We start from the raw sequence: 22,170 nt of genomic DNA, 5'->3' as shown, positions 1-22,170 counted from the left end.
TATATATATATATATATATATATATATGTGTGTGTATATGTGTATATATATATGTGTATATGTGTATATATATATATATATAGAGAGAGAGAGAGAGAGAGAGAGCGATATATATATATATATATAGAGAGAGAGAGAGAGAGAGAGAGAGAGAGAGAGAGAGAGAGAGAGAGCGAGCGAGCGAGCGAGCGAGAGAGAGAGAGAGAGAGAGAGAGAGAGAGAGAGAGAGAGAGAGAGAGAGAGAGATAGATAGATAGATAGATAGATAGATAGATAGATAGATAGATAGATAGATAGATAGATAGATAGATAGATAGATAGATAGATAGATAGATAGATAGATAGATAGATAGATAGATAGATAGCTAACGAACAGGTGGTTGGCTAATTGTCTAACACGGGGCAGCTAACAGCTCTTTTTTTTAAGACTTTGTTGAGGATATTCGTTTTACCGAAATTATCTCATTTCTTTTGGTGATGGCGGCTGATGGAGAAACGAGGTGGACAACAACTATCATCATTAGCACTTCACTGCAGGTACGCAATGGTCAAATATTTGTTGATTGTATCCGATATCTATGCTTTACCGTTGTACTTAGTCCATGATAACTTTTTAACTTTTACCTAGTCAAAAAAAGACATATTGTACCTGTATATATATCTTTTTACTGGAGAAAATGAATTGACATTTCTTTAAATCCAAGTACACTTTCTGTAGTTCTGACTCGACAGAGAGTAAGTCATTTCTGCTCCTACAAGTATCAAACTGGGAAGTTTTAGTATGACTTGAAGACATTTTTGATTTTGCTAATGTTTTGTTTTGGGTCCCCCCTCAGAGTCATGAAACCATAAGGCTTCTCCGTGCTCAACAACACCGAATTCGCCTGTCAGACAGTGTGGAGTGCGGCTCCTTCATTTTTCCTCTGTCTGGTACAACCATTTCTAAATGCTCTTGTTATTAACCGTAGCAAAAGTCCAACCTGTTTTTCTGTAGATTCGTTTGCATTCTAAATATAAACGGGTGTGTGCTACTACGCATAGGTACAGCCTTCAAACTGGTGGAGCCTGAAAATGTCAAAGATGAGTCGGCGCTCGTGAAGCAAATCCAAAAGTTTGTGCAGGTCCATCGCAATAGTTTTGTGCTGCTGGACGCTCCTTTCAACGGGAAAAGACAACTGGACATTCTTTCGCTCATCCAGCAGAAGTAAGAAAAAGTCACGGAATATCAGCCTGGGTTAGGGTTTCAAACTGGGGGGGGAGCTTTCCAGAGTTGGCTTGTTAAGCAATGAGCCGCCAAACTAAATGTGGAGGAAATGTGTTTTTTCATTACTCTCGCTGCAGAAGTTTGATTTTTTTCCCCTCATTTTCCAGATTCTTTGGCAGTCACCTCCGCATCTTCCCAGTGCGAAACAATAACGAAATCCTCAAAGGAATGCTGACTATTGCAAAGGTTAGGCTACATTTGCACTTTGGCCACGGCCGGCCCTTTTGCCCGAAACTTAGCTCACCGTAGGATTCAAGCCGTTATTGTTCTTCCAATTGTATACCTTTTTTCCCCCCCGCACAGGCCACGAGCGAGCCTCATGTGAACCGCATCCGGCACAGGATGACTCTTTCTAAAACTCACATCATAGAGAGGAGCCCTCTGTGGGACATGCTTAAAAAGCTCACCTAAACACCAGGGTGAGCGTCAAACATTTCAAACGTTATAAGTAAAACTCATGTGATTTAGTGTATGCATGTGTGCGTGTTTTTTTTTTTTAAACCCGGTGCTTTATCTCTGAGGACCTTGTGACAGTCTTACTTTGGAGGGATATGCTGGTGCAGGATGAGGCTCTGGCCGCTAGAGGGCAGAAACGTCACGCAAGTCATACTGAATTAAATGAATCGGGAGTCGCTGTGTGCGCGCGTGCGCGCATGCGTGACAAAAAAGAAAAAACTGAATCATCATGAGAAAGACGTAATGTAATCTTACAAAATGTGTTTGTTTGTTTGTTTGTTTGTTTGTTTGTTTGTTTGTTTGTTTGTTTGTTTGTTTGTTTGTTATAAGGAGGGAATTAGTCTAGCAGGAATCAGGCACACTAGGCCATTGCCTAGGGCGCCGGTTGGGAAGGAGGGCGCCGCAACCCCTCGAAAAACCAAAAAATATTAGCATTAAAAAAAAGATATATATATATATATATATACACTAGCGTTCAAAAGTTTGGGGTCACATTGAAATTTCCTTATTTTCGAAGGAAAAGCACTGTACTTTTCAATGAAGATAATTTTAAACTAGTCTTAACTTTAAAGAAATACACTCTATACATTGCTAATGTGGTAAATGACTATTCTAGCTGCAAATGTCTGGTTTTTGGTGCAATATCTACATAGGTGTATAGAGGCCCATTTCCAGCAACTATCACTCCAGTGTTCTAATGGTACAATGTGTTTGCTCATTGGCTCAGAAGGCTAATTGATGATTAGAAAACCCTTGTGCAATCATGTTCACACATCTGAAAACAGTTTAGCTCGTTACAGAAGCTACAAAACTGACCTTCCTGCGAGCAGATTGAGCTTCTGGAGCATCACATTTGTGGGGTCAATTAAACGCTCAAAATGGCCAGAAAAAGAGAACTTTCATCTGAAACTCGACAGTCTATTCTTGTTCTTAGAAATGACGGCTATTCCATGCGAGAAATTGCTAAGAAATTGAAGATTTCCTACAACGGTGTGTACTACTCCCTTCAGAGGACAGCACGAACAGGCTCCAACCAGAGTCGAAAAAGAAATGGGAGGCCGCGTTGCGCAACTGAGCAAGAAGATAAGTACATGAGAGTCTCTAGTTTGAGAAACAGACGCCTCACAGGTCCCCAACTGGCATCTTCATTAAATAGTACCCGCAAAACACCAGTGTCAACATCTACAGTGAAGAGGCGGCTGTGGGATTCTGGGCTTCAGGGCAGAGTGGCAAAGAAAAAGCCATATCTAAGACTGGCCAACAAAAGAAAGATTAAGATGTGCAAAAGAACACAGACATTGGACAGACGAAGACTGGAAAAAAGTGTTGTGGACGGATCAATCCAAGATTGAGGTGTTTGGATCACAAAGAAGAACGTTTGTGAGACGCAGAACAAATGAAAAGATGCTGGAAGAATGCCTGACGCCATCTGTTAAGCATGGAGGAGGTAATGTGATGGTCTGGGGTTGCTTTGGTGCTGGTAAGGTGGGAGATTTGTACAGGGTAAAAGGGATTCTGAATAAGGAAGGCTATCACTCCATTTTGCAACGCCATACCCAGTGGAGCCAATTATATCCTACAACAGGAAAATGACCCCAAACACACCTCCAAATTGTGCGAGAACTATTTAGAGCAGAAGCAGGCAGCTGGTATTCTATCGGTAATGGAGTGGCCAGCGCAGTCACCAGATCTGAACCCCATTGAGCTGTTGTGGGAGCAGCTTAACCGTATGGTACGCAAGGAGTGTCCATCCAACCAATCCAACTTGTGGGAGCTGCTTCTAGAAGCATGGGGTGCAATTTCTCCAGATTACTTCAACAAATTAACAGCTAGAATGCCAAAGGTCTGCAATGCTGTAATTGCTGCAAATGGAGGATTCTTTGACGAAAGCAAAATTTGATGTAAAAAAAATCTTATTTCAAATACAAATCATTATTTCTAACCTTGTCAATGTCTTGACTCTATTTTCTATTCGTTTCACAACGTTTGGTGGTGAATAAGTGTGACTTTTCATGGAAAACACAAAATTGTTTGGGTGACCCCAAACTTTTGAATGGTATGTATGTGTGTGTGTGTGTGTGTGTGTGTGTGTGTGTGTGTGTGTGTGTGTATATACCCATCCATCCATTTTCTGAACTGCTTAGTCCCCACGGGGGTCGCGGGCGTGCTGGAGCCTATCCCAGCCGTCATCGGGCAGTAGGCGGGGGACACCCTGAACCGGTTGCCAGCCAATCGCAGGGCACACAGAGACAAACAACCATTCGCACTCGCACTCACACCTAGGGACAATTTGGAGTGATCAATCGGCCTACCAAGCATGTTTTTGGGATGTGGGAGGAAACCGGAGTGCCCGGAGAAAACCCACGCGGGCTCGGGGAGAACATGCAAACTCCGCACAGGGAGGGCCGGAGGTGGAATTGAACCCGCACTCTCCTAACTGTGAGGCGGACGTGCTACCCAGTGCGCCACCGAGCCGCCTGTGTGTATATATATATATATATATTGGTGGTTGCAACCACCCCCCAAAAAATTGTGGTCGTAAAAAAAATAAATAAAAAAATAAGCCACTGGTTTATTGGGAGGGACAGAAAACCATATCCCCAAGCCTCTACAAAAGTTGCACTTGTGTACTTGTGCACCCCAGCCTCGTCCGTTCCTTGCGAGAGGGTGTTCCCCAAAGGAGGGGAAGTCCTTTTTAAGAGGAGAAATCGCCTAAATCCCAAGACTGTGGAAAAAATATTGTTCCCGAATCAAAACCAATAACAATCCCCCTCAGTTGCACATTCACAAGCACAATCACAAGTAGTCATCTTCATCCATAAGCACATCAGTCTTTCCTTGCTAAATCACAGCAGCCCTTCAAAACATGCGTTCCGTGAACTTTGTTACTGTCTGTCGATATTGATGGTATTTACTCATTGAAACATAATACTCTACTTCCTACACGCGAATGCACATGCAGAGAGAAATTGTATTTCTTTGCATCATGAAGCAAAATGTGAAGGTGAACGTAATTCCCATGAATGGATTGAATTACTCCTGTAGCATGCATCTTTGACCAGCAGGAGGGTTTGCATGCCTCGAGAAATGAACCGATTTGCAAGCCGCTTGTTTGGAAAGCCTCAAAACCCAATGAAGGCTCGCGGGCCCGTCGCCTTCAGGCGAAAGGCCGCTTGGAGGACGAGTGTCGTCCGTCGCACCCTCACCCAGCCCCCGCCTCCACCCCGCTCGTCACAAGGCCGCGGAGCGCATCCAATCCAGAAAGGCCAAATACGCAGAAGACTCGTCAACTTTCAAAGCGTGCTTTCGGGGCGATAATGACGAAAGCATGCAGCCTTTGTCGGCTTTGCCCCCACGTGCTCGTCCGTCCCTCGGCCGATCGAGCGAGCCGACTCAGACTTTTTAACTTTCGTCGCTTGCCGCAATCGACGCAGTCGCCGAGCGGAGGAAACACCGCTTGATCGCGACCAGATGGGGCCGTCCCGACCGCTGCTGCTGCTGCTGCTTCTGTCGCCGCTGCCCCTGGCCTCCTCCGCGGCAGGTAACGCGTGATCGAGCCAGCCAGCGCGCACACAAGTTGCGGAGAATGGAGACGGCAGCTCTTGCCTGGGCCAAGGGAGGAAGCCGTCGCTTAGCTGACGCGCAGGGCCGGTTTTTGCCATGGGCAATATGGGCGCAATACACTGGGGAAAAAAAAAATAATCGCCACTTTTCCAGCTAAGGAACATCCCAAATCTGTTCAGTCTGTGCCCTTATGTCACGCACGTGGTGTCATTTTGCTGCTGAGAGTCGGGTCGATTGTATCTGTAAAAAGTTTGTTGGGGGGGGGGGGGGGGGGGGGGGGGGCGCAAAAGTAGCCAGGACCACCTTTGCTGACGCGTCTTAATAAAACAGGTGGTGTCATGCTGTCATGTGTCGTCCGGATCATTTCCTGTTTTATTGTGATTTTCCTCTCGTTCCAGTCAGTGTGTCCTTCCCCTGTGCGTCCGGTCACGTGAACCCCTAATTCCAAGTGTGTGCACCTGCGTCAATGACCAACTGTCTTCACCTGTGTTCCCCTCCTGTGTCCATATAACCCGCGTCTTTCCTAGTATCCAGTGCCAGTGCGTCTTGCCTTGTCAGAACACTAGCGATCACGAAACCCTCGAGTTCCACGTAGAAGCCTTGTTTGAGCGACTTTGATCACCGATGTTAACTGGGTTACATCGCTACCTTGTTTTTGTATTTCCCTCGGTTCGAGGCGCTTTGATTTCCCCTTTTTCTCCCTCGGTTCGAGGCGCCTTTGTTTTCCCTTTTTTCCCTCCTAGTGAGGCGTTTTTTGTTCGACTGTCAGTGGAGACAATAAAAGCCTTTTTGGACATTGAACTCTCTGCATTCGAGTCCTCTCCCTGCTCTGCGCCTGACATTACGCACTGGCCAGACATGGACTCGGCAGAGACAGCGCAGCTGGTCGCCCAAGTATGCTCCCAGACTGCGCAACTGGGCCAACAGCAGAAGCAGGTAGACGCTCTGAGTGTTGGCGTTCAGGAACTGGTAAAGAACCAGGAAGGCTTCTGAGAGGCGGTGGCCGCCCAGGTGGATTCGCTGAGTCGTCAGATGCAAGACGTCCTCGCTCTGCTGACCACGGGGCGAGCTGCGACGCCCTGTTCCACAGCGGCGCCCCCTGTGGACCACCCGGCGCCCGCGCCTCTGGCGAGGGGGATCAGACTGGCTTCCCCGGAACGATATGCAGGTGAACCCGGGCTGAGTCGAGCCTTTATAACGAATTGCGAGATGCAGTTCGAGCGAGCTCCCGGCGACTTCCCAACGGAACGCTCCCGGGTGGCATACACGATCTCCTATTTGACGGGAAGAGCCCGGACGTGGGCGACCGCAGAATGGGCCAGGAATTCTGCTACCTGTCACTCGTTTTCCGGATTCATCGAGGCCCTGCGCATGGTGTTCGATCCAGTTCCCATGGACCGAGAGAAGGCACGAGAGCTGTCCCATATCACCCAGGGTCGAGAGACAGTCAGTGACTACGCGATCCGCTTCCGCACTCTGGCCGCGGAAAGCGGATGGAACTCGACGGCTCTGTACGATGCTTTTCTCCGGGGTGTTTCCGGGACCATCCAGGACCAACTCATTTCCCTTGATCTTCCTGTGGAGCTCGACGCTCTCATCGCGTTGGCCGTCCGAACTGACAACTGACTAAAGGAGTGGAGGAGGCAGCGCGCAAGCCGGGGTGCGATCGTTACTCCTTCCGCATCATTGGGCGGGCGGTCATCCCACGAGACGCACCACCAAAGATCGATCCCGGCCGGGCCACTCGAGGGGACGGAATCCATGCAGCTTGGACGGGCCAAATTGAGCGAAGAGGAAAGACAGCGTCTGCCAAGGCAAGGAACTCGAGCTCGGGGTGTTGATTGACTCAGGGGCCGACGAGAATCTGATCGACTGGGCTTTTGCTCGCAGCATAGGTGTAAAGACCGAACCCTTGAACACAACCATAAAGGCTAAGGCACTTAACGGACAAGCCCTTTTTGACGTATCTTATATAACCGAACCCCTCTCATTGTCGTTTGGCACTCATCATGAACTAGTAAGACTGCATGTAGTCACCTCCCCCCTGAATCCGCTTATCCTCGGTTATCCGTGGCTAAAACACCACAACCCTGCAATAAACTGGGAGTCAGGGGAGATAAAGGGGTGGGTATCCCAGTGCCAAGTATCGTGTGTCAAACCAAACCCTTCGATCGAGTCCACCTGCACTTCTCCCTCGGACCTTGCGTCTCCTGAACCAGATTTCAGAGCTCCAGATCTAAACCAAGTACCCAAATGCTACCATCAACTTGCGGAGGTATTTAGCAAAGCCAAGGCGAGCTCTTTACCACCCCACCGTCCCTACGACTGCGCCATAGACCTATTGCCCGGTGCTTCGATCCCCAAGGGGAGACTTTATTCCCTTTCGGGACCCGAAAAGAAGGCCTTAAATGACTATATTGACGCGTCACTTAAAGCAGGTCTGATCAGGCCGTCATCATCGCCTGCAGGGGCCGGATTTTTCTTTGTGGGGAAGAAAGACGGAACCCTGCGCCCCTGCATAGATTACAGTCCCCTCAACCAGATCACTATAAAGAATCGGTACCCCCTCCCACTCATGTCGGCCGTGTTTGATCAGTTGCAGCAGGCTCGGGTATTCACCAAGTTAGATTTACGTAACGCGTATCACCTCGTGCGCATTCGGGAAGGTGATGAGTGGAAGATGGGCTTCAACACCCCCCGGGGACACTTTGAATACCGAGTAATGCCGTTCGGCCTCACCAATGCCCCCGCGGTCTTCCAAGCCATGATCAATGACGTTCTGAGTGATTTCTTAGACCACTTTGTTTTCGTTTACTTGGATGACATCTTAATTTATTCACCAGATTTGAGGACCCATGAGAGTCATGTTAAGTCGGTCCTGCAACGGCTCCTGGACCATCGACTTTATGTCAAGGCCGAAAAGAGCGAGTTCCATGCAGAAACGATATCGTTCCTTGGCTTCATCATAGCCCCAGGAAAGGTCCAGATGGACCCAGCCAAAGTAAGCGCGGTGACCCAATGGCCGGTACCGGATAGCCGCAAAAGAGTGCAGCAATTTCTAGGATTTGCTAACTTTTATAGACGATTCATACGAGGCTTCAGCGCCACCGCGGCTCCCCTGCACGCTCTCACCTCCCCGACAGTTCCGTTTCGCAGGACGGCGGAGGCTGAAGCCGCCTTCCAGGAGCTGAAGAGGCAGTTCACCACCGCTCCAATCCTTACCTTGCCTGACCCATCTCGTCAGTTCGTGGTGGAGGTTGATGCCTCCAGCCAGGGAATCGGCGCCGTCCTGTCTCAGAGATCCCAGGTCGACAACAAGCTCCATCCCTGCGCCTTTTTGTCCCGACGGCTGACCCCCGCGGAGCAGAACTATGACGTCGGAGATCGGGAATTGTTAGCGGTCAAAAAGGCTCTGGAAGAATGGAGACACTGGCTGGAGGGAGCCCAACACCCCTTTCTGGTTTGGACCGATCACAAGAACCTGCAATATATCAAGGAGGCCAAGCGATTGAACTCCCGCCAGGCTCGTTGGTCCCTCTTCTTTAACCGTTTCCATTTCACGTTGTCTTACAGACCGGGGGCCAAGAACACCAAACCTGATGCGCTGTCACGCGTCTACAGCCCAGACCCGGTGTCCACAGAGCCAGAGCCCATTCTCCCCCCTCACTGCGTGGTGGGAGCCGTAACCTGGCCCATAGAGGACTTAGTGAAGTGGGCAAACCACGATGATCCACCCCCTAGGGGAAGTCCCGAGAATAGACTGTTTGTTCCGCCCCAACTACGATCCCAAGTGATCCACTGGGCGGCGACATTTTGCTTCTTTAAACATACACGTTTTGGATGCTCACCTGCTCTCGACTTTTTAACTTGCAACAAAAAGGGAACACATCGATCCATGCCGTGGCCGTTTGTGTGTCTGCGCCCTCTTGTTGAAAGGCTTATCGGTCCATCGGTGGATTTTGGTTCTCTGCTGTTGTTGTTGAATAACGATTGTCCGCAAAAAATGACACTGGGTCCCCATTGTGAGCTGCAGTGAAAATGAAAGAAAACGTCACGTTTGTTTTCAAAATTTCAAAATTTTTTATTCAACTGATTTCTTTTTGTATGGACATTTATTGAGCGCGCAGCCACGCCGCTCGAGACCTCCCAAGACATCTCATGCGGGGAATTCTGTCCCTAAATGGATACTTTTTAGTAGTTATTATCAGTTTGGCCCGTGAACAACTATTTGTCTTTGCGCCCTTGTTAAAACAAACGTATCGTTGTGGAAGAAGCCTTGAACGTTCTGTCGACTCCTCCGCAACAAAGCCTAAGGAGCGCGTGTTGATGAGACGTCGGCCAAGAACTTCATGACTCGAATGAATGAATTTTTGAATGACTTTATTTGTTTCAAACACGTAAACATCATCAATCAAATGAAGACACATGAAAATAAAAAGCAAAAACAAGTCATTTAAATTATGACTTTGTATAACTACTAGGTACAAACATAATACAATCTACTGCACAAAATGGGCTATTTACTTGTCTGAAAAGGAGGAGTGGGAAGACGTACGACGTGCTTTTGAATATTTTCAGGCAAACAGTTTTGCTTTCATATACCTGGATTTAATTATTTGTATTTACTGTTAAACGAGTTAGCTGCTTTTCGCTGTTGCTCACGTCCAGAACATTTACAAAGTTACAAAACGAAAGGCACCAGAGGGGACAGTGCTGTTTTCTTTTCTTTCTTTTTTTCTTTTGGTCATACACAAACACGCGCGCGCGCCACTGCCCACGTGGCTTGAGAGTGCTTTGAGATGACTACCTTCGAATGTGACGTGTTTGACGTACGCGGCGTGTGGGCGCGGCCTGCCTCTGGCTCGGAGCAGGGTGCACCAAACGTCCATTTTTCTCTGGACTAAAATCCACTAACCATTCTCAGTGAGGCGACTTATCATTTCTTTTCTCCCGACTGCAATCGTTGCGATTTTCCTCCAACATGTGGAAAGAACTAAAGCGTGTTCTTCTCGTGATTGTCATATATTGGACATGTGCTTCAGGTAAGCAATTTGTATCTTTAGTCCATTGAAACAACAGTCAAGAGCTGGAATGTACTGTACTGTGAGTTAGCATGACTGCATCTGCTTATCTTCTAACATGACGGTGCCTGAGATAAAAAAAAAAAAAAAAAAATGAATCATTGCAATGTCACACATTTGGACGGCAAAAACTTTGAGGAAGAATTCTCATTATTCGGATACTTTGATGTAGTTGCTGTGTACAACTTGGTTTGTGGCGTGTGGTCAATTGTCCCAGACCGGTCGACTTTGAAATGACGAGCTAAAACCGTTGAGTCAAGTGTCTTTGCGTTTTGGTTTTTTTTTTTTTTTTTTTTTTTTTTTTTTTGTTTACGGCGGCAAACGAGCCGCTTGTGAATTGTAAGTGCGCACTGGCTGTCAGTATGATGTGTATTGAAGTTGAGCATGTAACTTTAAAATATTCCATCTAAAATTGCTCTTTTATTTTGAAAACCGAATGTGTTTGTATGTGCTGTCGCGTTACTGGGCTTTTCCTTGCATCTCTTTTTTCCGTGTTTACTTTTGTTTTTCCTTCGCTCTGTTTTTTTTTAAATTTTTTTTATTTTTTTATTCCTAAAACATGGGCACGCTTGGAATTCAGGAGCGGCTGATTGGACTTTGTGACACTTAGATGAGTTGCACCGTTAGGGTTAAAGACAGAGAATAATAATACATTATATATAATAATAATGAATGATAATAGTGATAATACTAGTTTAATAATAATAAAAGTAATAAATGTATTATTACTAATAATAACGATGATAATAATAATAAATAAGAACAATCATTTCTTATACAATATATTATGCACATGTGTATATAGACGAGCTATTTCTTGGCGCCCCTATGATAAGAATATTTTCATGAATTATATGAGCTAATTATAATGAAGAATAATCAATCATTATTAGTCATTATTATTCATAGTTTCTTACAGTCCTTGATAGAGTATTAGCAATCATTTCCTACAGCCCCTTTGTACAATAGATATTTCTTAGCATCTCTGTTATAAAGAAATCATGGCTATTATGATGTAAATATAGATCATAATCATTAGGTTATATTAATAATGTAATTATATTATTAATAATACACCTTCCTGTTTGGTCTGTTATCGTCACACACAAAAAAAGTTGCAACACAGTTGCGCAGTTCATAATATCGCTGTGCATCATCAAAATGTGTCGGCATATGTTTTCAAAGATTGCAAAATTGAGTAGGACTTTTAGGAGACTGATTTCAATGCGTGTTCATTTCTCCTAGTGAATCGCAGGGCTTATCTGAATAATTGCATTTGCCCCTCAGAGTCCATGCTTATTAGCTTTGATTGATTGATTGATTGATTGATTGATTGATTGATTGATTGAGCCCGCACTTTAAAAGCCCTTTTTCTCCATGAAACACTCAGTCCAGCCTGGCTTGCTTGGCTTTGTACTTTGATATAAGGAAGGAGGGGCGGGCGGGCGGGCAGGCTTCTTGAGTTAACAAGGGGAGAGCGGTCCAACTGTTGCAACGTGTTCCATTCGATTGAGTTGCGTTGTGCTTGAGCACCCTCCAGTGGTGAAATGTGTGATGACCTGATTTGAGCTTAGGTCATTGGTACGTGCGTAACTGGTGGGTGGGGTAATTGCTGAGGGTGAAGAAGATGATGATGGCATCTTTTAAGTGGAACAACTTGCACCATTGGTGGGCTGACGACATACTTTTTGCCCCACTGTACACCTGAAGCTTAGTATCATCACTTTGGGGCAATTGTGTGCAATCCCGGGCAGGCGTAAGTGATGCTTTTATGCGAACAATCAGCAGCTCCACTTTGCTGCATGGCGCTGGCTGGACCCAAAAATGAAGGACAGGCAAGTTTTTGGAAGGGGCCAAAGCGACAATGGGCGTTGAAAATACCCCCCCACCCCTGACAGAATCCTCGTGCATTTGCTTGAGATGCCCCCAATGAAGAGCACAGAGTAAAAACATACAAGTGTTCCATCAGTGTGCTCTGATCTGTCCGCCTGATCCCCAAATTGTGCCTTCAGCCTACAAGTGTCATCTCGGGTGGCGCAAGCACGACTCCAGCTGCTACAAGGAGGAGACGACGCCCAACGGATGGCTGGGGGCCCGGCACCACTGCGTCATGCAGGGCGGCGACCTGGTCTCCATCACCTCCTCGGCCGAGGAGGACTTTGTGAAGCGCACCATGGGCAACACCCGCTTCTGGCTGGGACTCTCCAACCAGGTGAGACGGAAGCAGTCGTGGACTCTGCAGCCACAACTGGAACGGTTTTCTTTTTTGCCCCCCAGAAATGCGACGATGTCTGGTGTCGCTTTGAAGGCGGGAGCCAGAAGCTGACCTGGTCCGATGGCAAGACAACGACACGCACCAACTGGGCCTCGGACCAATTTAAAAGGTAAGAAGTCACATCTTCGCATGCTGTTGTCAGGCGGACACGCGTAAAGGTTCTGGAACCAATTTTGAGAACGAGCACCCAAGGAAAAGTAGGAAAATGTTCCTTTTTATAATCTATTCCTTTTTATAATCTACCGACAGCGCCGACGTCGCGTCCTGCGCCTACGTCAACCAAGGAGCTTATCGTTTGCCTGGAAGGTGGAGGTCTGGCTCCTGCGCTTCCTCGCTGGCCTACATGTGCAAACGGCCGCCGAGTAAGTCTGCACGTCCGTGGTCACGTTGCTGATGAAAGGTGAGATGCGCAAACGGGTCTTTTTTTGCAGGCTGCCCGGACGGACAGACGTGTACCTCCAAAAGTGTTTCTGCTGTAATGAAGAGTGAGTTGCAGCACGCTTATTTGCACTTGAACCATGTCGTCATGGTTTCCTCTTCAATGTTTTTTCTTTGTGGCCTCAGCTTCCGACTGCAACGATGGCAACTTGCTTTATGGCAATGATTGCTATCTTTTTGACGCGACGAGTAGAACTTGGGAGTATGCCGAGAAGTTTTGTCTCGCCCGGCGAGGCCACCTGGCTAGCATACACTCTAGGCAAGATGCCGGATTCATTAATGGTGAGAGCACCAAGAAGAACCGCCGCAGTCGTCATTTGGCTGAAGCTAAAATGCCCTGAAGCTCTTGTTCTCCTTCCTTTCATCAAGATCACTCAACCTACTCTTTCACTTGGGTGGGAGAAAAGAGGAAGGGCAACAACTACGAGTGGACTGACGGAACACCTTCTAATGTAAGTGGATTGCTGAAGGCCTTTGGAAAAGTCATGTTGCAGGCATCCGTCTTGTCTGGAGGCATCGGGCAGCCGCTTACAAAGTATTGGCGCTCTGATTTTAGAGAGGAGGCGGTTAAGATGATATATCCCGGCCGGTGGCTGGGGTTTGTCGGGTTAGTTGCTTTGTGCACGTTTCCCCCAGACATTTGGGTTGCCAGGGCGGGCACAACGTTTTATTGCAATGTTCATACTACTTTGACTGCCAAAGTGAAGCCAACAACCAAAGTGAAACTTTAATGAGAGAAGCTACGAAAACGCTGCAAGTGAGGAAATGTGGCGGGAAGATGACCACATTGAATGCAACGCGCTAAAGTTCTGTCCAAAATCTCATCCGCAGGACTACGGTCAATATTACTACTACAATTATGGTGATGGCTGTTCCCGCTTGTATACCAACTACAACCTGGACAGAAAGTGTTTTTGCGGCTTGACACACCCACTGGTCTGCAAAACAGGTGCAAACGTCCCTCCCGAGCGCCCCTTTAGGATGTGTCAAGCATTGGCTCATATTCGCTGCCCTTTTTCTGCAGCCAAGCGCGGAGGGCCTCCACAGCTGCCACCATTCGGCCAGCCGGGTAGGTGTCCCGCACTGCCGCCGTCTTGCGCTGTCTTGCGCTGTCTTACGCCGTCTGGCTCGCAGACTGGACTGAGAAATGCGGCTGGTGGCTGGACTACCCAACCAACGACTTCTGCTACCTGATGATCCGCGAGCCCACCAAGACCTGGCAGGAGGCGCAAGACGACTGCCAACGCCTCCAAGGGAACCTGCTCAGCATCGCCGACCGCGATGAGCAGATCTTTGTACATGGTAGGCGGCCATGAAATGAAATATTGGCCATGAACAAGTTGCTGTTGTTATATGTTCATTCCGAACCTATTTAAAACATGAAAATAGGAAAATAAAACACCGCTTTAAAGTGCCATGTCCAAGTCACTGAAAGAAACAACCCAAAACCCCCAACAACAAAGAATGCTCGAGTAGGAGGAAGCAGAGCTTTTTCGATTCCATTCAACAAATAATTAAATCAATAAAACCGAAGTGGACACACTTTCAGATTCCTTTTTGCATGTGTGTAGTCAGTTTTGTTTTGGGGTTTTTTCCCCCTCATATATGTTAAGAAAGCAGTTTTTGGACACACACTTTGATGCTTGCACTATTTACGTGCTCATTTTCCAGACCATTCCACAATTTCAAACGTTTTATGATAACGTTCCTTCTTACGTGTCCTCATAATGCTGGTTAATTTATTCTTGTATTTTTATGAATTGTTTACACAGCGTGTTCTTCTCCTCGCAGGCCTTTTTAAGTCTTTAGTGACCCACATGGGCTCTTTGCCTCTTTTTTGTATTTGTTGACAGGACAGGTTTTATGGTATAATGTTGGAAAGAAAGAGAGCGAGATATACTTGCAACATCAGCATTTTGTTTTTGTTGAGGTCTGATCCCCTCAGCCGTCTAGCCTGTTTCAGTAGCTCCAATTTGTGTTTGCAAACCGCACTGTTATGGCTGCTTTGCTTTTAATATTTCTCGATGGTCCCCCTGTCTAACTCAATTCCTTTTGAGCTGAGAAAGTCAATCAGCCGGAGCTCAACGGATAACGCGTCCTCCTCACTCGGCTCCTCGATGATGTCGTTCATTCTGGTACAGGTTACATCAAGGGTCTGACGGACGCATCTTCTCTGTGGTTGGGCGCCGATGTCCCCATCCATGACGAAGGCAGCACGTGGGCTGACGGAAGCCCGTTCACTTACACCCGCCCGACTTCAGGTCTGTCGGAGACGGTTGTCTGCTGCATTTTGCAGGAACGGAGGAGCGCTGAGATCTTCTCTCCCCCCCCCCCCCCCCCCCCCCCCCCCCCCAGGTACCGCCGCTGCAAATTGTCTTTCCTTCCTCACTGGCAACAGCGACTGGGAGTACGACTCGTGCAACAAGAAGAGAGGTTACGTCTGCAAGAAGAGACGAAAAGTGGGTAAGTGAGAGGCAACGCCCCACCGACTGTCTGTCATCGCCCCTTGACGTCGGTCTGTGCCTTGACGTCAATTTTCCTTTCCTCTTGCAGTGAAGGCTACGCCGGCTCCTGAGTGTAAGTCGCCTTCGACTGCGTCGAAAACAATGATCCTGCAGTCACACCATGCCAACCAACACATTGTGTGCTTTTTCATGAAGTACTCAGCCACGTGTTGAATGTTTTTTGCATCGTTTTACCTTGTACAGCGGCACTTTGGTTGTTTCCCAAGCGCGAAGGTGAATGTTCCGGAATCCTTTCAAAATGTAAACGTCTCTGATGCCATTGGGCTAAGCTAACCAAGTCGAGTCCCGGATCGTCCAATTTGCCCGAGAAAATGTAGATTTGGCCAGCCGTGACCCGCAAATTGCCCTTTGCTCAAAATGGTGGACTGGAGGGCAAAACAGGAGTGCGCTCTGATCTGTTCCCCAATCAAATTGTGCCCTCAGCCAACAAGTGTGCTCCCGGGTGGCTCCAGCACGACTCCAGCTGCTACAAGAAGGAGGAGGAGCCCAACGGTTGGCTGGGGGCCTGGCACCACTGCGTCTGGCTGGGCGGCAACCTGCTCTCCGTCACCTCCTCGGCCGAGGAGAACTTTGTGAAGAGCACCATGGGCGAGGACACCCCTTTCTGGCTGGGACTCTCCAACCAGGTGAGACGGAAGCGGCAGTGGACTCTGCGGCAACAACTGGGACTGTTGTTCCTTTCCCCCCCAGAAATGCGACAAGTTCTGGTGTCGCTTTGAAGGCGGGAGCCAGAATCTGACCTGGTCTGATGACCAGACAACAACACACCGCAACTGGGCCTCAAATCAACTCGAAAGGTAAGACGTAACAACTTTGCATGCTGTTGTAAGCCGGAGGATCCAATTTCGAAAACGGCCACTTGGGGAAAGGAAAGAAAAGAAAAACACAGGAAAATAATTCCTTGTTTTTTTTTTTTTTTCTCCCGACAGCGCCGACGTTGCGTCCTGCGCCTACGTCAACCAAGGGGGAAAGGGTGATCCCGGCAAGTGGCGGTCTGGCTCCTGTCTTTCCTCGTTGGCCTACGTGTGCAAACGGCCGCTGAGTAAGCCTGCACGTTTGTAATCAAGTTGACTTTGAAAAGAGAAAAGCTCAAACAGGTCTTTTTTTATGCAGACTGCCCGACGTGTTCGCCCAAAAGTGGTCTTGCTATAGTGAAGAGTAAGTTGCAGCACACTTATTTGCACTTGACCATCTTGCCATGGTCATGTTTTTCTTTGTGGCCCCAGCCTCCGACTGCCACGAAAACACCTTCCACTATGGCGATTATTGTTATCATTCCGAGAAGACGTTTAAAAGCTTTGAGGATGCCGAGAAGTTCTGTCTTGCCCGGGGAGCCCACCTGGCTAGCGTCCACTCCGAGAAAGAGGCCCAATTTGTGTATGGTGAGCACCAAGAGCAACAACCGCTGCAGTCGTCATTTGACCGAAGCTCTTTTTGCCCTAAAGCTCGTGTTCTCCTTCCTTTCCTCAAGATCACTCGCAGACCTCACAATCTGCTTTCGTGGGACTCAAGAAGGAGGACGACGACGAATACGAGTGGAGTGACGGAACAACCTACGTAAGTGAAAGTCATTTTTTAAAAGATGAGCTGGGAAAGTCCAAATTTGAGCAGGATAAAAGTGGAGAAATGCCGCTCGAGGCTTCAACGACTGTCTTGTTTTGGAGGGGAAATGGGTAAAACTTGGGCCCGAGTGAGCGACTGCCGAGGAAGGGGCGTTGGGAAGCCGAGCGGACAGAGTCTCCAACACGCTCGTGTCGTCCGCAGGACTACGACGATTGGGAAGATGGCGACGCCACGGGGGACTGCGCAGTCCCAAATTCTGTTGGGAAGTTGAGTGCCAGCTCCTGCACAACGCAGCGGCCATTTGTCTGCAAAGCAGGTGCGAACGCCCCTCCCGAGCGCTCCTCCTGCACACATCAAGCATTTGCTCATGTTTGCAAACACCCCCTCCCCCCTTCCCCCGCAGCCAAGCACGGAGGGCCTCGACAGCTGCCACCATCAATCGGCCAACTACGTAGGTGTCGTCGCGCACTGCAGCCGTCTTGCCCCATCGGCACGCCGTCTTATGCTGTCTTACGTCTGCAGGCTGGACTGAGAAATGCGGCTGGTGGCTGGACGACCCCACCGACGACTTCTGCTACCTGTTCAAGTTTCAGGCCACCAAGACCTGGCAGGAGGCGCAAGCTTACTGCGAAGGCCGCCAAGGGAGCCTGCTCAGCATCGCCGACTCGCTCGAGCAGCGCTTCGTACACGGTAGGAGGCCATGAATTAAAATATATTGGCCATAAACAAGTGGATCCATTCTTATTTTCCAACATGAAGCAAACAAGAAATAGAAGCTAAAGTAAATCGAAAAAGGCGTCATGTCCTCGTACGCGGTCTTCATACGCGGTAGGCTGGCCATGAATTTGCTAAGACTTTGAGAAAAACTTTTTTTTTTTCCTGCTACGCCTTCCTTTCCAACTCAAAACCTGATAAACCCGAGCGAGATATGGCCAGCTATGCTTGGGTGTTGTTGATGGTTTTTTTTTGTTTCACTCTTTGTTGCACTATTGTTAGCGCTTTGTCACGCCCGTGCCACATCCATCAAGTCGGAAGTGCAGAGTCAAGTGTTGAGTCGTTGAATAATCTTGCATCTTCTCTTTGGGATCCAAAGGTATCGCCAAGAGTCTGATCGCTGATGAGGCCTCCCTGTGGTTAGGCGCCAGCGCCTCCATCGAGCATGACGGCGGCGAGTGGGCTGACGGATCCCCCTTCTCTTACCTCCACTCGAGTGCAGGTCGGGCAGAGGCGGTTGTCAGCTGCACTTTGGAGGAACGGATGAGCGCTCAGAGCTTGTTTCCCCTCCCTCCCTCCCTCCCTCCCTCCCTCCCTCCCTCCCTCCCTCCCTCCCTCCCTCCCTCCCTCCCTCCCTCCCTCCAGGTGTCACTGAAGGGGGGAAATGTCTTTCCTTGCTCACTAGCAGCGGCGACTGGGAGCGTGACGAGTGCGACAACAAGAAAGGCTACGTCTGCAAGAAAAGAGGAAAAGGTAAGTGAGATGTGACGCCCCGCACTGGATCGTCATCACGTGTCAACATCCACGTTCTGGTTCCCGCTTGTAGGAAACCCAGCAAAACCCCAGCTGCCACATGACGGTAAGTCACCTTGGGCGTCTCTGTAAAAAAATACATGGAGAGAAGTCAACGGTTGTGCTCTCACAGGCTACAAGGAGCAACGTTTCTGCCAAGACGATTTGAAATCCCTCGAATGTCCCGCTGAAAGAGTCATCCGCATACGGTCGGCTTTCCATGGACGGAAGCAAAGCGACGTCTGTCCGAGTGGCGGCGGATCACGCGGTAAGAATCCTCCAGCGGCATCGTTGTTTTTGGCTCGCTGTCCTGGAGCCGTTTCTGTCACGAGGTTTTCACACGCCGTCAGCGTTGGAGGTAACTCAATATCAATTTGCATGGACGTGTGAGCGACGGCAATAGAAAATGTTGATTTGACTTTGAATAAAAATAGAAAACGATGAAAAAGAGCTAAGCCGCGCGCTTTTTGGATTCCTCTTTTTCTAATAGTCATTAACCATTAAAATCCCCTACGTCCTGTGACAAGTTGAAGTCAGTATGTACGTGTGCGTGTGAAATGGCGGCGTGTTGTCACTTGCAGATGACTGCAGGGTGGAAGGGGCTCTCCGTCACTTCAGAGGATTGTGTGACAACTATCAGATTTGCCCCATTTACCCCATTTACCTTACGGATACGGACTCCTGCCCTGGTGTCTCCAAATACCTCCACGTCGTCTACAGCTGCGAGAAGAAAGGTGGGCTTCACATCCTGACACTTGCCGATGGATGATGTGCCAAGGAAAGAATCCAACGGATCCCCAGATAGAGCGTCGGCTAGGAACGGGTGACCAGACATGAGAATGACTGAGCGAGCGTTCCTTCCACATTGTCTTTTTTTTTTTTTTTTTTGTCTTTCCCCAGTGTGTCTTGATAGTCTGGGCATCGCTGACGGGAGGATCCCAGACTCTTCTTTTTCAGCCTCTTCCTCTGCGATCAATGCCGAACCTCACAAAGCGCGTCTGGGGGGCAGCGGTTGCTGGAGAGCCTCCGAAATGTGTACGTAAAAAAAAAAAAAAAAGTTGTAGTTTGGTATCCTGAGCAATGGAATGCCTTCCGCCCTCAGTCGGCAGCTGGATCCAGGTGAACCTCGGTCAGAACTTCAAGGTGACAGGCGTCGAGACCCAGAAGTGTACATACCAAGGGCAAAGTTCCAGCGTATTTGAGATGCAGTTCAGTATTGACGGAGTGACTTGGTATCGCCACCCAGTACAGGTGAGCGGTCGCTGGCTCTCGACTTTGTCGTCCAGGCTGTTGTCGTTCCTTGCAAGCGTGCGTGTTTTCTTTCCAGCCTTCTGTGGGGACGTATATTCTAACCAGGCCCGTGTTGGCCCAGTACGTCCGCCTCCTGCCAATGTTTTTGGGCCTACGCTTTGACGTCTTGGGGTGCACGTCTGACGACAGCGCTCGCAGTGAGTACGACGTTTGGAGCGCAGTGAGAAACAGATTTTGATTGATTCGATTGATTTTCCCTTCTGACCCACAGACATCTTATGCAGCAGCAGAGCCACCGACCTCAGCCTCGACGGTTCAATGACGTGAGTTGGACTTGATAAGACGTTTCTTGCCGAAAAGCCTCCTCCTTACTATATGAACTACTTCCGCAGGGTCCGGTGCCCGCTGGGCTGCGCCCAAGCTGGCTACAGGGTCTACGGAACACGGATCTACGACCAAGTATGTTAATTATTGCAGGACCTGCCGGCGGGGTTCTTGTCCTTTGTTTGAGACATTCTCTGAGTGCAGGACTCAAACATCTGTGCGGCTGCTATTCACTCGGGCGTCATTGAGAATGAAATGGGAGGAGATGTGACTTTGCTGAAGGGACTGCCACAGAAAGCCTACGACGGCTCCACCTGTAACGGAATCACCTCGAACATGTGCGTGCTCCGCTTTCACTGGCGAGTCCACTTAAAGATGCCCGACTCATTCTCACTTTACTCTCTGCAGATATGTGAACAAATTGACTCCGTCTCCGTCTTACACTTTTGCTGACACGGGTGAGTAGAATGTCCAGAATAGAAAGCATTTCTTCACGTGACGCCATCTTGCGCGCAGAGCCGAGATGCTTGGGACCTGACTGGGAGGAGTTTGCAGACTTCTGCTACAAACGTTTTGATGATACAAAGAAGTGGCACGACGCTCAACAGTCCTGCAGGAGTCTCGATGCCAATCTAGTGTCCATTCGCTCCGAGGCTGAGCAGGATTGGCTGCACGAACTCGTGAAGCATGGTGCGTGCGTGCGCGCTAAGCGCCGCTCACATCGGTTCGATATCTGCCATATCTGGATAGCGAATGGGAGCTCTGTCGCCGTTTGTCCTCTGCAGCCCCCGGAGACACGTGGACCGGACTGAACGACCTGGTCGATCTCGGCAGATTCATGTGGTCGGACCGTCGGGAGGTGACCTTCACCAACTGGGCTCCGGGAAAACCTACCGGCCTGATGGAGAATTGCGTGGCCACCTTGAGCCAGGTAGGTGCAGAAGAGATTGGCCCGCTCGCCGAAGACAAGTTTAGATTTAAAATCAATCTCATTTTGACTTTCAGTCTGGCAAATGGAAGATGGTGTCCTGCATGGAATTAAACGGCTACGTGTGTAAGATGCCCACAGCGCGTTAGCCGCTCGATTTGGAAAGTGCCAATGCAAGTTACGAGTAATCATATGAATGCAATTGACCTTGCATGATCATTCTGCTTGGTTTACCATGCATTTTGATTGACTGATTGATTTACCATGCATTATTATGATTGATTAACCATGCATTTTTGTTAGATTTACCATGTGTTATTATTCTGTTTAAGTTACCATGCATTCTTCTTCTTGACTTAACATGTGATATTGTGATTTACTATGCATTATTATTATTATTTTGTTCAATTTACCATGCATTATTATGATTGATTAACCATGCATTTTTGTTAGATTCACCATGTGTTATCAGTTACCATGCATTCTTCTTCTTCTTCTTGACTTAACATGTGATATTATGATTTACCATGCATTATTATTATTTTGTTCAATTTCCATGCATTATTATGATTGATGAACCATGCATTAGTCTTGTTAGATTTACCATGTGTTATTCTGTTTAAGTTACCATGAATTCTTCTTCTTCTTCTTCTTCTTTTTGTTCAATTTACCATGCATTATTATGATTGATTAACCATGCATTAGTCGTCTTGTTAGATTTACCATGTTATTATTCAGTTTAAGTTACCATGCATTCTTCTTCTTGACTTAACATGTGATATTATGATTTACCATGCAATATTATTTTGTTCAATTTACCATGTTATTAGATTTACCATGCATTTTCATACTTGATTTCTTATATTTCATTTACTTATTGTTCAATTTACCATGCATTATTATTCCATCTGTTGTTTTACCATGTTTAATTGACCCCAAGAAAAACAACAAAATAATAAAGACAATTGGTGTCACCTCTCAACTCATTGGATAGT

At 47.9% G+C, this 22,170-nt stretch overlaps 2 protein-coding genes across 2 annotated transcripts; both read left to right on the top strand.

Moving 5' to 3' along the window:
• The first annotated feature begins 200 nt into the window (after positions 1-200).
• On the top strand, positions 201-1,736 carry LOC125973234 (protein SPO16 homolog). The gene is made up of 5 exons (XM_049727138.2): positions 201-537; positions 837-930; positions 1,042-1,204; positions 1,372-1,450; positions 1,568-1,736. Exons 1-5 carry the CDS (start codon positions 478-480, stop codon positions 1,673-1,675), a joined length of 504 nt encoding a protein of 167 aa, XP_049583095.1. The 5' UTR covers positions 201-477; the 3' UTR covers positions 1,676-1,736.
• An 8,360-nt stretch (positions 1,737-10,096) lies between these two features.
• LOC125972538 (C-type mannose receptor 2-like) lies at positions 10,097-22,157 on the top strand. The gene is made up of 37 exons (XM_049726296.2): positions 10,097-10,326; positions 12,378-12,577; positions 12,643-12,749; positions 12,890-13,002; positions 13,072-13,125; positions 13,205-13,360; positions 13,448-13,530; positions 13,910-14,027; positions 14,103-14,147; positions 14,213-14,380; positions 15,220-15,339; positions 15,434-15,541; positions 15,632-15,655; positions 16,027-16,229; positions 16,294-16,400; positions 16,533-16,645; positions 16,717-16,761; positions 16,830-16,985; positions 17,075-17,160; positions 17,368-17,482; positions 17,570-17,617; positions 17,689-17,856; positions 18,260-18,382; positions 18,526-18,633; positions 18,707-18,739; positions 18,806-18,940; positions 19,254-19,406; positions 19,573-19,707; positions 19,775-19,923; positions 20,000-20,120; positions 20,195-20,246; positions 20,316-20,382; positions 20,452-20,585; positions 20,656-20,705; positions 20,764-20,937; positions 21,033-21,178; positions 21,253-22,157. The coding sequence occupies exons 1-37, from the start codon at positions 10,266-10,268 to the stop codon at positions 21,322-21,324; spliced, it is 4,050 nt and encodes a 1,349-aa protein (XP_049582253.1). The 5' UTR covers positions 10,097-10,265; the 3' UTR covers positions 21,325-22,157.
• Positions 22,158-22,170: the final 13 nt, after the last annotated feature.

The sequence above is a fragment of the Syngnathus scovelli genome, chromosome 10 (genome assembly GCF_024217435.2).
Source record: "Syngnathus scovelli strain Florida chromosome 10, RoL_Ssco_1.2, whole genome shotgun sequence".
Taxonomy (NCBI): domain Eukaryota; kingdom Metazoa; phylum Chordata; class Actinopteri; order Syngnathiformes; family Syngnathidae; genus Syngnathus; species Syngnathus scovelli.
Note: the sequence above shows the minus strand (reverse complement) of the source record. Positions and strands in the feature narration are given on the sequence as shown.

Excerpts from the sequence above, each read along its gene's own strand:
- LOC125973234 (XM_049727138.2), top strand. The coding sequence starts at position 478 with ATGGCGGCTGATGGAGAAACGAGGTGGACAACAACTATCATCATTAGC. Across the intron at positions 538-836 it reads TCATTAGCACTTCACTGCAG|AGTCATGAAACCATAAGGCT; the intron begins GTACGCAATGGT and ends GTCCCCCCTCAG. Across the intron at positions 1,451-1,567 it reads GAATGCTGACTATTGCAAAG|GCCACGAGCGAGCCTCATGT; the intron begins GTTAGGCTACAT and ends CCCCCCGCACAG.
- LOC125972538 (XM_049726296.2), top strand. The coding sequence starts at position 10,266 with ATGTGGAAAGAACTAAAGCGTGTTCTTCTCGTGATTGTCATATATTGG. Across the intron at positions 18,634-18,706 it reads CTGCAAGAAAAGAGGAAAAG|GAAACCCAGCAAAACCCCAG; the intron begins GTAAGTGAGATG and ends TCCCGCTTGTAG. Across the intron at positions 18,740-18,805 it reads ACCCCAGCTGCCACATGACG|GCTACAAGGAGCAACGTTTC; the intron begins GTAAGTCACCTT and ends GTGCTCTCACAG.